Raw genomic sequence first — 14,028 nt, forward strand, 5'->3', positions numbered from 1 at the left:
TTAATTGACCAGGTCAACACTGTTTACAGAACCTGCATGTGCATAGTGAATAGCTGTGTCTTCTTCGTTAATATTTATGTCCTATATACTTCCCTCTGGACTTTCAGCAAACACAAAACAATAAACGGAATAAAATATACATCTATCCCATTTATCTATAAAGTACGAAGTGAGATCCCTTTTGTATGGTAAACTTGGGCTTATTTTATCTTTCGCGCCATACATACATACATACATACATACATACATACATACATACATACATTACATTGATTTCAGTATAGCATAGTGAAAAGAATGATGCGATATTATTACAGTTGGTCATTAAGTCAAACGTTTTAATATTTCTAAGGGTTTTATCTTGTTCTCTCGGTTCCAAGTGCAAACGATATTTTTTTTCTTCTACAAACGGATTCAGTCATCAAAGGACCATTTTCCGACAAGTTCTCTGAAAACTCTTCGTCATTAAAATCGGTTCCATCGCCTACTGTAAATTTAATGTTTTCAAGTGGCAATCTCCCCCTGTTTTTGCACATGTTTACTCACGGTCTTATGCTCTTTTAGTTGACACTTTTCAAATTTCATTTGTGTTCATGTTTTAGAAATGCAGCTTATTAGTATCGATCATAAGGATATTATTTTATTACTTTTTTCTTGATCGAAAGGGAAAAAGGGGGGATTTGGTATTTTGTCCAGTCTTATAAATATCGTCAATATTTCATCTCGCATGTTCTCGGTGTACTCCTATAAATTTATCTTTTTTTAATATATGCATACTTACCACAGTGACCATAATAGATTTCTATCAAAAACAAACACTCGATTTGCTCAATTAGTTTACAAAAGTGTTCAAATTTAACAAACTTTTAAGTACTTCATTTTAAATGTTCCTTGTCATATAAACTGCTAGTTGCATTGAATTCTTAATGTTTGATTAAATCAGGATTATGTACAGTATTTAAATATGTAAATAACAGGTTTATCTTAAAACCGATAAATTTTCTTTTCAACTGAAAATAAAGACTTTCAACTGTTATCAATAACTCCCCTGCGTTTTAAAAACAAAACAACTGTCTCAAGTTGACATTTTCCGGTTCACTAAGCGCATAGCGTAACGAGGTACTTTTGTTTTCATTATTTAGGCAGTAAGTAATTAATTGGAAACAAGTGAAAGCAGTACCAGAAGACATCCAATTTGATTCTGAAACCAATGTGATGATGATATTTTGATTTATTTTGTGACATTGTGACAACAATAGTACATAACTACCAATTTTTGTGACGATAGTATTAATTTTGGGCACAATCAGTGCAGACAAGGATTATTTTTTTTCTAATTAAAGAGATATTATTTATATTAATCTGAAATAAATAAAAAAGGTAAGCTTAACATTTTGACAATGCCTTTTTTTTTTTAGTAAATTGAAAAAAAAAAGAAATTGTATATTTTCATTATTTATTATGTTTGTTTTTGTGTATTGCAACCATAATACGTTTCATTGTTTTAACAATAGATTTAAAAGAAAGTTATTGAATACACGAATGAATTTGAATAAACTGTGTCATGTAGTTAGCAACTGGGCTATTTAACGCATATCTTAAGGTATAGAAAATAAATAAGAAAAACATTTAATACTTCAAATTCTATGTAAGGTCGAATGGTTCGGAATTCTTTAAAAATTTGTCGTTATGTCAAAATAAGAAATATGGTATATCTTTAAATGCTACCTAGATTTCTTTTCTGTTAAGTTGCATGGCAATGAACAATTAATGTTCAATAAAAACAAAAAGACAGATTGTGTCTATGGCGAAAAACAAAACAGAAATAAAATGCTAATATCAAAATCCTTAAAACTTATAGTGCATCTATAAAAGAGTACAATCAGGCTATAAAAATAAAAGTAGCAGTTTAATAAGATAAATATGGAATTTTGTCTGGTTGGGCTAACATCATTTTCTGCTCAAATGTGGGATTCTTAATAATTTCTAGTCATGAATATGTATGAACTATTTGCCACTGCACGTAAAGCAACGAAACAAAACCGATATTGTCTACATCCGTAGAACCAAACTCAGTTTTCTTTAAAAAGATGTATATGGGTCAACTACGCATTTTAACAATACATGTGTTTCATGTGGTCAATTTTTCTATTGAAAACCTCAAAATATCAACAAACATTTTTCGATTTAATTTTTCAAAAACAGAAGTCATCCGTGTTTAAATTAAATCGAAGACTGCGTTGTATCAAGTTACTGATTATCTAGAGCTCAAAGTCAAAATTTAAATAAAGAAATATGCGGTTAATTAAACCTATTTATAAGTAACCTATAATCCATGTGGAATTCAGTTAAATATACATAGATATATATTGACATATATATTATATATTACAATTTAAACTTTCTAAAAGAAATTTTCATACACGAGTTAAGCGAAACAAACGTTATTTACTTTGTGCTTCCTTACTTTCCCGTAATGTTCATGCCTACCCCATCACAGCCTTCGAGCATCTGAATCCATGAAGCGCCTTTCAAATGCAGCCATTTTATTCTTAGCACTTTTTTTGACAATATCCGGAACATTTATTTTTTTAATTTAAAAGTTGTTTAGTTTAATAAAATTATTTAATCTATCTCCCTACCAGAAAACAAGTATTTATTATATTTATTATATATTTTAAACAATTTGAAAACATATGTTCATTGAGACACAGACACAAATGAGATTTGACTATACAGATACCATAGTTTACGTTTTCAAGTGTAAATATGAGGGTTTAAAGCTTTGCTACGGATACTTCAATTTGAAACTATATTACATTTTTTAAAAGTATAATATTGTCAAAAGAGGCATTATATATAATAACATGTACACATGTGATACGATTCTTGAAGACGGATGCACGGAAAATAACTTAATGTTTCAGAAACAACTTTAATCTTAGAGGCATGATTTTTTAATTTAGTTGTAAGTGGCTTTGAACTAGCTGTTAGATGACTGCGAGTACTCTCAGATCTGTTCATTGTGTCTTTTTGTGTCGGGATGTGTAAGTACCCGGACAAGTCCACTTGTATGTTTTGTCTATCTGATGAGTTAAGCCTTTTTCAACTGATTTTTATAGTTCGTTCTTATGTTGTATTGTTATATACCACTGTCCCAGGTTAGGGGGGTTGGGATCCCGCTAACATGTTTAACCCCGCCACATTATTGATGTATGTGCCTGTCCCAAGTCAGGAGCCTGTTATTCAGTGGTTGTCGTTTGTTTATGTGTTACATATTTGTTTTTCGTTCATTTTTTTTCTCACATAAATAAGGCCGTTAGTTTTCTCGTTTGGATTGTTTTACATTTTCTTATCGGGGCCTTTTATAGCTGACTATGCGGTACGGGCTTTGCTCATTGTTGAAGACCGTACGGTGACCTATAGTTGTTAATGTTTGTGTCATTTTGGTCTTTTGTGGATAGTTGTCTCATTGGCAATCATACCACATCTCCTTTTTTATATTAACTTTGTTAAAATAAAATGATAAAAAAACCACAAATTCTAATTTGAAATAAATGGAACAAAAACGTGGTTAAAATTCACTCCAAATTAGACCCATGGTATTCTTTTACTTTCTTGTGTCCTTGGGTTACTTTTCAATGAAGTCTTAAAGATATAACGATAGGGATCTGTGGTATGATTGTCAATGGGACAACTATCCACTAAAGTTCAAATGAAATGGAAGTTGGCAATAGTAGGCAACCAATGAGTAGAGCCCATTCCGTATAGTCGGACATACAACCCCCGACATGCAGTTCAATTAAGAAAACTAACCGCCTAAATTATAACAAATAATTTACTGACAACAAATATGACAGACTTGAATCAACAACAACCACTGTACAAACCTTCCTCTGACAATGGACAGTGGTCTAACTGTACAACATAAGAACGAACTATACAAATCCGTTGACAAGGTCTTATCTCATCAGATCGATACAACGCAGAAAAATCACAGACTGGACGTGATAGGGTATTTATCCATCCCTCATCCCTATATACAATATAAGTACCGAGAACAAATCTAAAAGTACACACAGTTACTGATAACGAAAGCCTTCGTTTCCTGTTACTAGTATAAATTTTAATAGCCTCATGATACATAATTTGTAATTATTACCTATATTGAATCTTTTCAAGATAATACGCAATACTCTATGATCATGACGGTTGCTTAATGCAAACCAATATACCTTACGATAATCATATTTAAATACACTCGGCAAGCTTCGGAAACATTTGAAATTTTGACAAATATTATAATAATAATTTAATCATAGTTAATATATAAAAGCTTGTGGTGACACAATCTTTATATCTTACAACCTTGTCTTTCGAGGACAATTGATGTCTATGTATTAACCTTTTATTTCATATTTTGAAATAAGTTTAGTATACTTAAATTTTTGTCTGACTTATCTCTATTAACTCTTTCAAATTTAATCATCAATATTTAAAAAAAAAATACAAGTACGTACATTTATTTATATTTGAAATTTAAATTTTGTTACAATTAATAATTTGCTGTTATGTCAAACGTTCTTGACGACTGACACTCTATGATTGTTAACAAGTATATTTATTTGTTAAAAAAATATAATTCGTGACCCATGCAGTGTGAAAATTACAGTGTCAATGTCAAAGCATTGTATGAATATCTTTCTTTGCTATCAGATTTGTATATACGGTAACGTTTCAAACTAATGGGTTGGCCTTCCTATAAAGGCCTCTCAAATAGCTGAATAATATAATCAAATAAACATCACGTCAAAGTAACAGGTACCATTTCAACCTGTTTGAAATATATACTCCATATCTTAGAACCAAATATCAGATAGCAGTTTACATGTAACTCATTTCTGAACTAAGTTTGTCATGTCGAATTTGTATTTACTTAATTCAAACTATATTGTCATTAAAAGCTAACATTCAATCCTATTCTCGACTTTGTCTTGTAAATCTTAGCATCATTTTAAATCATCAAAATCAAGTACTTGTAGTTGTCGACAACTTATATTACATTGATTGTTTGTTTCTCCTTTTTGTCTGTAACTATCTTTTTTTAAAGAAAATTTAAGTTCGGACCGATAATATGTACTTTAAGGTGGTACCCAACACCTGAACTAAAATTAATTTGGCTGGATTAATTTTCTTAAAATTTTGACAAAGTATTTACTTTCACCCTTTGACAAAAAAAATCAAAAAATCTGAACCAACTGTTTAATCGGAAAAATTACACTGGTTGTATATCAGTTTGATTAACACTTATTTTGATCCTTGAGAAGCTTAATATTACCTTATCAATACAACGTAATTAAAACGTTCTTCTGATTTTACAGAGTTATCTCTCTGTAGTGTTAGGTACCACCTTAAGGGCATACGATACAGTTACAGGGGAGGTAATGACGTTGCTAACGTAAAATGTTATTTTCGCGACGTCAAACTTTGACATATCGGGAAAAGATGCATTTTTGGACTGATTTTTATCATTCAAACTGATTTAATTTAAAAACGAGTTCATGGACCCCTATTTTTCAAAACAGCAATTTGTTTCATTTTGCAGGGAGATTATCTGACCCAAATTTTATAAATCTGTAAATAGAGGATTTTTTTTAATTTTGACAAACATGCAGCAAAAAAATGGCGTATTTTCCTCAATTCATGAACATTTGATAAATATGAGTTATTTCTGAATAAAAAATGCATAATTGTTTAGGGAACTTATAAAATACAGAAATTACCGATTATTTAACAGAAAACAATTTGTGGTTATCTTTTATAACAAAAAAGTTATGTCTTTCTCTCGAAAAAGAAATTACGGCCACAAATCTAAATTTTGAGCAAATATACAAAATTTCGAATTCATTTTACTCAAAAAGTAGCACATGAAGGTATATTTTTTATTACATATTTGATTTAATCAGGTAAAAAATAGCCTATATGCAAATTTTCACGAACTTGTAAATACGGGACCAAAACTGTATCGTATGCCCTTAAGGTAACAGGTACGTAAATGGCTTGTCCACCGATTTTTTTAAGAAATTGTATTCACGTAGAACTTTTAAAAACAAACAGAAAAATTGAAAATTTTGAGTGGGTAACCGATGTACTTTCAAAGTTACAGTCATTTGAAATTGTTAGAAAAACACCATGAAGTACATAGACATAACGTCAAATTTACGCAAAAAGTAAGAAATTTCCAGCTTATTTTAAACTGCAGTTAAAACCATTCCCACGATTTTTCTATAAAAATTAAATGTTTTTATGATAGAATTTTCCTTTCTATTGATATATAATTTTCCTATGGTTACCGGACTCCTTTTTTATATATCAGCCGTTGAAAGGGTATTGCTGACGGTAAAAGATAGAAATTGCATGACGTCGCCGAAGAGGATTACGCAACGTCAAGTCTCTATCAGCAGAATAGTCACCAACATAAAAATCTTGTCAAATGAAGACAACGACCGCTACCTCAAGGCGTCTCTTTGTTTACAATGTGTTTTTAAACTAATTACGCGCTATAGCGCTTATGAAATAATTATCCTGTCTGAAAAAGTATCACTAGTTATTACGGATATTCATTTGTTTACAGATTAGATGAGACCCTAGTCATGTATAACTTAATTTTTCTATCAGTGTGGGGTTTACGTCAATGAACAACAATTAAGGCACTGATTTAATGATAAAAGAAAATCTTTAAACAATGGACTGGTAGTTTAGAATCTGTAAAAGTTTAAGCCAAGTAAACGGAAACTATCATTGAAATCCACAGAATGACGATATACATTCATTGAATACATTTTCGACCCGAAAATACATGAAATATTTGCTGCTGCTCAATCAGTAAGGAAAACGAAATGTTCCAAAGATGAAAACAAATTGACAATGCCGCAGAAAAACTGTAGAAAAAGTCAAAAGACAAACTGTACTGAAAAACACATTTTTTTACCTAATCGAGTCATCAATGTGCCGATGAATCGTCGTACGACGTACAACACAAAAAATAGACAATAGTACTGATTTATTATTCCATCCTGAAATTAGATGGTGACTATGTTTTATATTATAAAAGCAAAGGGGATACACGTAATTTATAGATAAAACCTACACAATATATCAAAGTTTGATGCAAATCTTCCATTATCCTTTTATCCTACTTTTTGTTTTGTTCAATGATCGTGAATTGATGTCAATATTATAAAATCGTAATGTGTTTTATCTAGAAACTAAACGTGTAATATAAAATAAAAAAAATAATGTATAAACGTTCAGACAATGTTTTTTTTCTAGTTTTGCAATGACATAATATGTTCTGAAATCGAGTCCAGTATCTTCTTGTCTTTGGTAACTCGGGGCTTCCCGTCGATCTGTTCTGTAAGCAATTCGCGTATACCATCAACACCTCCTCTATTTCCTGCAAGGATGAGATGGTTTAACCGTAAACCGGATTTGGCAATTTTGTTCAGCATTGTCTTTGAACAAAAAGAAGATGGTATGTTGTTAAATGACTCCAGTCTAGATTTAGTTAGCTGCAGCTTACTGATCATGTTTACTGTGTAGCGAACAGAGAAGCTGTGTTTTTCAAGCATTCTTGGAGAAACTTTTAACGTGTTGATCAGCTGTTGCAGGGATTGCACATCACCAATGGCATTGTGTGCATCATAACTAATTCCAACAATATCTTTCACGAGTGATTCCTGGTTGTATGACTGCTTACTTGTCTTTCTGTCTGGTAGTAGTTCTTTCGTCAATGATAAGGTGTCAATAAATCCAACGCATTTCAATTCAAAATCTTTCATGACATTATTATTTTGTAAAGCCTTAGTCAGAATCCTGGAATCAAAAATTTTTGAATTGTGACCAATCAGAATGCATTTTTTTGGAAGCCAAGAAATAAACTGCTTAAAAATTTCAGGTTCTTCATCTGTCTGCATAATTTCCCCGTTTTTGTACAAAATTAAACCACTTTTTGAAAACCCGGTTACTTTAGAGGCAGATGGCGAGATACGCTGACTAGGAACCATATACCGATTATAATTTTGGTTGGCATATGCTGCAGCTAATTGAATGATATCACAATCAGTACCTGAAAAAGAAACAATTCAAAATAAGTCTTTGATATTAATACTTAAAAATTGCCGTCCTATCATTCATCTTACGATGCACACAGTAAAAAACTACAATGATTATCGTTTATGTTACTTAGCAAAACTAACGGAAACGCATACAATTCAATGCAGAAAAAAACGGTTGTTGTTTCATGTTAAACATTATATGTAGCGATTGCGGATGTGAAGGGGATTTTTTCTTTTTGTAGTGTCCTCTGAATTTCTGAATTCCAGTTAATTTCTCTCTTTATTCATAATTATTTAGCCTATTTATTATGTATGCATAATGTTAAATACATTTGATATTATTATTCAAACTTCTTAGTATTGGTAAAAACGCTAAGACATTTTAAATATACTGTGATACTATAAAGATTTCTAATAATGTATTCAGGTCCTATAGAATAGCAACGCATTATATTCCAAGTTGTATTTTATCCCTTTTTGAATGACAATAAGACATATAAATATTAGGCACACATATAACATTTACATACTGGTGTAGCCTGATCGTGTTTTTTTATTTGTTGTTTTTGTTTTTTGTTTATAAATTTCCAATTACTCAGTGTAGATTCAAATCAAAGAAGATCTGGCTGTTTAAGTTCTTCATAAATAGGAAAATAATCTGTAGCCGAAAAAAGATAACGATTCTATTGGCTATATAATAAAAGACAGCCATCAACAAAAACAATTAATTTCTTACCGAATCCTGTAGTTTCAAGGTCAAAGTAAACAAATGTTTCGTCTTTCAAAGACACGGGATCTTCTGTCACTTCTGGTTCAGGATCAGGAATGGGTGAAATATCATCAGCTTTCTCTATCGAATTTCCTGGTGCAGATATAGAGGTTGCATATGTGATGCCTTCTCGTATTTCTTTGGCCTTTAGATTTATGTTGAATTTTCCTTTTTTGACTAGTCTTTTTCTCTTTGCCTCCCGGGTACTTGCATTTACTTTGTCATGTTTGCGCTTTTTGTCTATTTTTGCCGTATGCATTACTGTAAATTTTCCCGGTGACAAATTATGAGCTTCGTATACTTGTGGTATATAAGAACGACCTTCGTTTTTCTGAATAACACCCACGCATACTCGGAAAGGAAGGGATTGGCTACTCCCAAAATGCTTAGCTTTTGGTGCCTTTAACGCGATTATTTGATTTAAGGATTCGTTTCCTTGTGAGCTGCCACAGTTAGCTAATTTATGTGAGTTCTTTGCGTAAGAATCAAACAATTTTGACAAATCAGCAAACATTTCCTCTCCGTTTAAATCTTTGCCATACGGAAGACTTTTGTGTTTGTAATTTTCTGGATCTTTATGGTAGTTACACCACGATAAGTCACAGTGAGAATGATCACCAAAAGAATGGGGAATGATAGCATAAATATTCTGGCTCAATTGTTCTGCATGATTCTGGTTTTGGGCTATCGCATAATCTAAATCTTTTGTCAAGTAGCTTATAGTACTTGTTGACAATTTACCTTTGTGTTTTTCATGTAAGCGGTATAAGTCACTAACAATATTTTTTCTCTGGTGGTTTTTGTCTGACCTTTTAACAATATCAGAATTAATGTTTTGTTTAAGTCTAGCTAGAGTAGTGGTATCGTCATCCATTATTATACATGAAACTGTGCATCCTTTGCATTGCAGGTCCTGCACCATTTCAACGGCTAAGTTTGGCTCCATCGACTTTGCACTTCCGCTGTGATTTTTCCTACAATCGTGCTGTCCATCTCCCTTTTCATCCACATACATACACTTTCTGCAATCTGCTGATTTAGTTCCTTGACTCACACATTTTCCAGTTTTTTCACCAATCATTGTAGCATGACCTACCAATATAATTATATGATTTATAACGACATTCATATTCAAGCTTGGTACAAGTCAAATATTTGACATTTTACAGGTTTCTGAATAAATGTAGTCACAGAACTTAAAATAAGTAATATAAATTGAAATTATATTCATATATTATTACTGTTGTGCAATACAAGGTGCTGTTGTGCAATACTTAGTACATCTGTTGTCAGACTATAAACAAATAAAGTTCAATTTATTCTCAATGCCATATAAGAAATTTATGAAAATCAAAATGGATTTTACATATTTAGATATAAACAATTTATGAAAAACGAATGAGAGCTCACAACAATAAATATAAACAATTCACCAAAGTTATATGAGAATTGGTTAAAGCGTTTTTGCGGTAATGTATGACATGTTGATGACGGACGGACGGACCGACGAATGAACGAACAACAGTATACTATAATACGTGCCGTAAACAGACGATGTATAAAATTGAAAAGAATAATTTATATGAAAACCCAAATGCCCCGCCCAAAGCTTTGAAATATTTCGAGTTAAAAAGAGCATAATTTCAGAACGGCAAAAGACCCAATACTGAAATTCGAATACTGTTTACATGTTGTGATACTCAGTAATGTATATGAGATTTATAAAATTCACATGACATATATAATAAGAAACAATGTTCCCATTTAAAAGGGCATAACTCTAGAATAGTAAGCGATTCACAGCCCAAACTTGAACCATGCATACCACTGTCCCAGGTTAGGGGAGGGCTGGGATTCCGCTAGCATGTTTAACCCCGCCACATTATTTATGCATGTGCCTGTCCCAAGTCAAGAGCTTGTAATTCAGTGGGCTTTGCTCATTGTTGGAGGCCGTACGGTGACCTAAAATTGTTTATGTTTGTGTCATTTTGGTCTTTTGTGGATAGTCTCATTGGCAATCATACCACATCTTCTTTTTTATATGTCTGCAAATTGTTGTATTTAACACTGATAATTTCTTTTATTAAATTTAAGCAAGATTGTATAAACAAAGATGGGACAGACAGCCGGACGGTGAAGGATTACTCTTAATGCTCCTTCTTCTAGACTCTGGGCATACAAAATCATTAACTAAATAAGAAGTGATTTTTGGGGGTGACGTGAAATCTCTGTTTTAGCTATTTATCGTTTTACTATATGCATATAGGCATACCTGTCAAGCTACTGTAGCTTCTTCCACTTCCTCGTTTCTGCCAAGCACCATCAAAAGAAACTGTTATTGAAGGTCCATTTAAATTATCATCTTCATCTCTAAAAATATATGTTTCTTGTTAATGGGTAGTTTATATAACTAGGTCTATTTAATCACACACGCTGGCAATCCGATTAACTTTATTTTCAATATATCTGACTATAAATCATCTTTTATTGAATTAAATATTATTGATTGTGAGGAGATGCCTGAATTTTGTTTCGTTTTTTCATAAAACTGAACACATCGACACTTCAAGATTTAATTTTAGATGTTCACCATTTGCAATGATTTATTTTCTTCATAAAGGATTTTTTTTAAATTGTTCAACTATAAACTACATGTATAGAGACATTACTATCCCAAGTGTGTGGTAGCCAGGATAAGTTTAACCTCAACACCTTCTATATGTGCTTGTCCCAGGTACGGAGCCTGTAATTCAGTGGTTGTCATTTATTGATGTGTTTCATACTTATTTTCATTCTATTATTTTGTAAGGAAATTAGATCGTTAGTATTTTTCGTTTAAATTGTTTTACTGTATTTCGGGGCCTGTTGAAGCTACCTATTCGTTATGATCAGCCGGCCTTACGGTCTTATACATGTAGTTGTTATGTCAGAATATATCGCGTGGATAGTTTTCTTAATACATGCATCATACCAAATCTTCTTATTTTTAATAGATATAAAATTTTGACTTACCTGCTTAAATCTATTTCTTCTTGTAAAGCTTTCTGACAAGACATTTCAGCACACTTTTCAATAGTTTTACCGATTTCTCTTTCTCTGATCTTTAAATTCTTAACTGCTATTGGGGGGATGTTAATGCCAGCAAGAAAATTCACTGTCTGGTGTGGACCCATTCCAGCATCTAAATAGGCTAAACAAACGATTTTTTTTCATAAATACAATGTATCCGATATATATGTAATAAAATTTGATTTTATTGGAAAGACATTTATATGAAATGTTTGTACTTGAAAAATACATATTACAAAAGCAAAAACCAACCCCAAAGTCTACATTTTAATACTTTTTTTTAAATGAAATTGCAATAACTAGAGACATATATTTTCCTATTTCAAAATGAATTAATCAATGCACGCACAAATTTCCTAATTTTCTGTATACTATATGAACTCGCCTTATCTTTTAATTTTTGAGGCGGCGGTTATAACGGATAATCATAAAACACGATACTATTCTTATCAAATCAAAATAAAATAAACTTGTAAACTCTTTTATTTTATTTTTTTATTTTATTTAAAAGACTACTTTGCTTCCCGTTTGTCTGTGTGTGCACAATGTCATCCATATTTCGTATCACAGTCAATTTTATTTTCCTTTTCTCTTGCTTATAATAATCACTTCCGATTTATGCATTTTGAAAATTTCATTTCACGCGACAATTAAAATTCAATGTTCAATATTTCTAGTAAAAATTATTTGTTTTAATCCTACTTTTTTCACTCTCGGTATTAGCAATTTCCACTTCTATTAATAGACCATATTGCGGACGTGAAAGAAAGCACTGTAAACAACGGTTTCTATTTGTATGAACGTCCAAATGTTTATATTAGAGTGAAAAAATGATTGTCAAATCAATAAAACTCATTCTCATTATTTAGCATATAAAGGAGTATTTACTCTTTATTTATTTTCTTGAGAGAGTCGAATTGAGTGTAGACAGTTGTTTTTACTTTTAGAAACGATATTGTACATGCAACTACTGTAAAGTAAGTGTCAGTCTTCAACTTCAAAGATTAGAACGAAAATAAAAAAAGTCAACGTTACATAGTACGCTTTTATTTGTTATTGTGTGTATATATGCAAGTTTTTGTAATATTCTTACCCAAACTGCATTTAGTATTCACATCCCATATCAACATTCCCTTTTTGGATGTTTCTGATCTGTGTCGTTTACCAGTGTTTATTAAGTTGGTGTAGGGACAGCTGCCACAAGGTATATACAATATACTTCCTAGGCCATATCTTTGTTCTTTTGAGCAGTTGTGAAGATATAAAGGTGAATAACAGTTCTTACACGCTTTAAGTTGGTCAGCTAATAATCCCAACTCAACCACTCTTCGACCATCACGCCATGCCAAGGTACTATTACTATCATTTTCTTGGGAGGGAAGCAATGTTTCATTTGGACAAGACATTTCATTTACTACTACCACACTTTTTGTTAGATTTTGACGAGAATTGTTGAATACTTTACCACCAAATTGACCATTTTTACGTCGAAGCGGAATTTCTTCCGACATTTTGAAAATATTTTTTCTGGTGTAAGGGGAATAACTCTCATAACAACGAACGCAAATTTTCCCGTTTTCCGCTAGAGGCGTTCATTTACGTACCTCTCACCTTAAGGGCATACGATACAGTTACAGGGAAGGTAATGGCGTTGCTTACGTAATTTGTTATTTTCGCGACGTCAAACTGTGACATATCGGGAAAAGGTGCATTTTTCGACTGATTTTTATCATTCAAACTGATTTAATTTGAAAACGAGTTCATGGACCCCTATTTTTCAAAACGGCATTTGGTTTCATTTTGCAGGGAGATTATGTGACCCAAATTTTATAAAACTGTAAATAGAGGATTTTTTTTAATTGTGACAAACATGCAGTAAAAAATGATGTTTTTTCCTCTATTCATGACCATTTGATAAATATGAGATATTTCTGAATAAAAAATTGCATATTTTTTTTTAAATATTTATAAAATACAGAAATTACCGATTATTTAACAAAAAACAATTTGTTTTTATCTTTTATAACCAAAAAGTTATGTCCTTCTTTCGAAAAAGAAATCGCGGCCACAAAT

General features: G+C 31.6%; 2 protein-coding genes across 7 annotated transcripts in view; one reads left to right on the forward strand and one right to left on the reverse strand.

Moving 5' to 3' along the window:
* The first annotated feature begins 1,123 nt into the window (after positions 1-1,123).
* Positions 1,124-14,028, forward strand: part of LOC134721431 (uncharacterized) — a 49,124-nt gene continuing 36,219 nt past the window's right edge. For 2 of the 6 annotated variants that reach the window (XM_063584439.1, XM_063584440.1), the window contains exon 1: positions 1,131-1,145. The gene's annotated coding sequence lies outside the window, so the exon portion shown is untranslated. Of the gene's footprint in view, positions 1,146-1,362; positions 1,381-14,028 lie in introns of those variants that run through there. The other 4 variants (XM_063584441.1, XM_063584438.1, XM_063584437.1 and 1 more) reach the window with 4 other exon arrangements.
* Positions 7,329-13,565, reverse strand: LOC134722744 (uncharacterized). The gene is made up of 5 exons (XM_063586368.1): positions 13,049-13,565; positions 11,899-12,076; positions 11,159-11,256; positions 8,854-9,978; positions 7,329-8,128 (listed from the first exon to the last, which is right to left on the reverse strand). The coding sequence occupies exons 1-5, from the start codon at positions 13,464-13,466 to the stop codon at positions 7,329-7,331; spliced, it is 2,619 nt and encodes an 872-aa protein (XP_063442438.1). The 5' UTR covers positions 13,467-13,565.

The sequence above is a fragment of the Mytilus trossulus genome, chromosome 6 (genome assembly GCF_036588685.1).
Source record: "Mytilus trossulus isolate FHL-02 chromosome 6, PNRI_Mtr1.1.1.hap1, whole genome shotgun sequence".
Lineage (NCBI taxonomy): Eukaryota > Metazoa > Mollusca > Bivalvia > Mytilida > Mytilidae > Mytilus > Mytilus trossulus.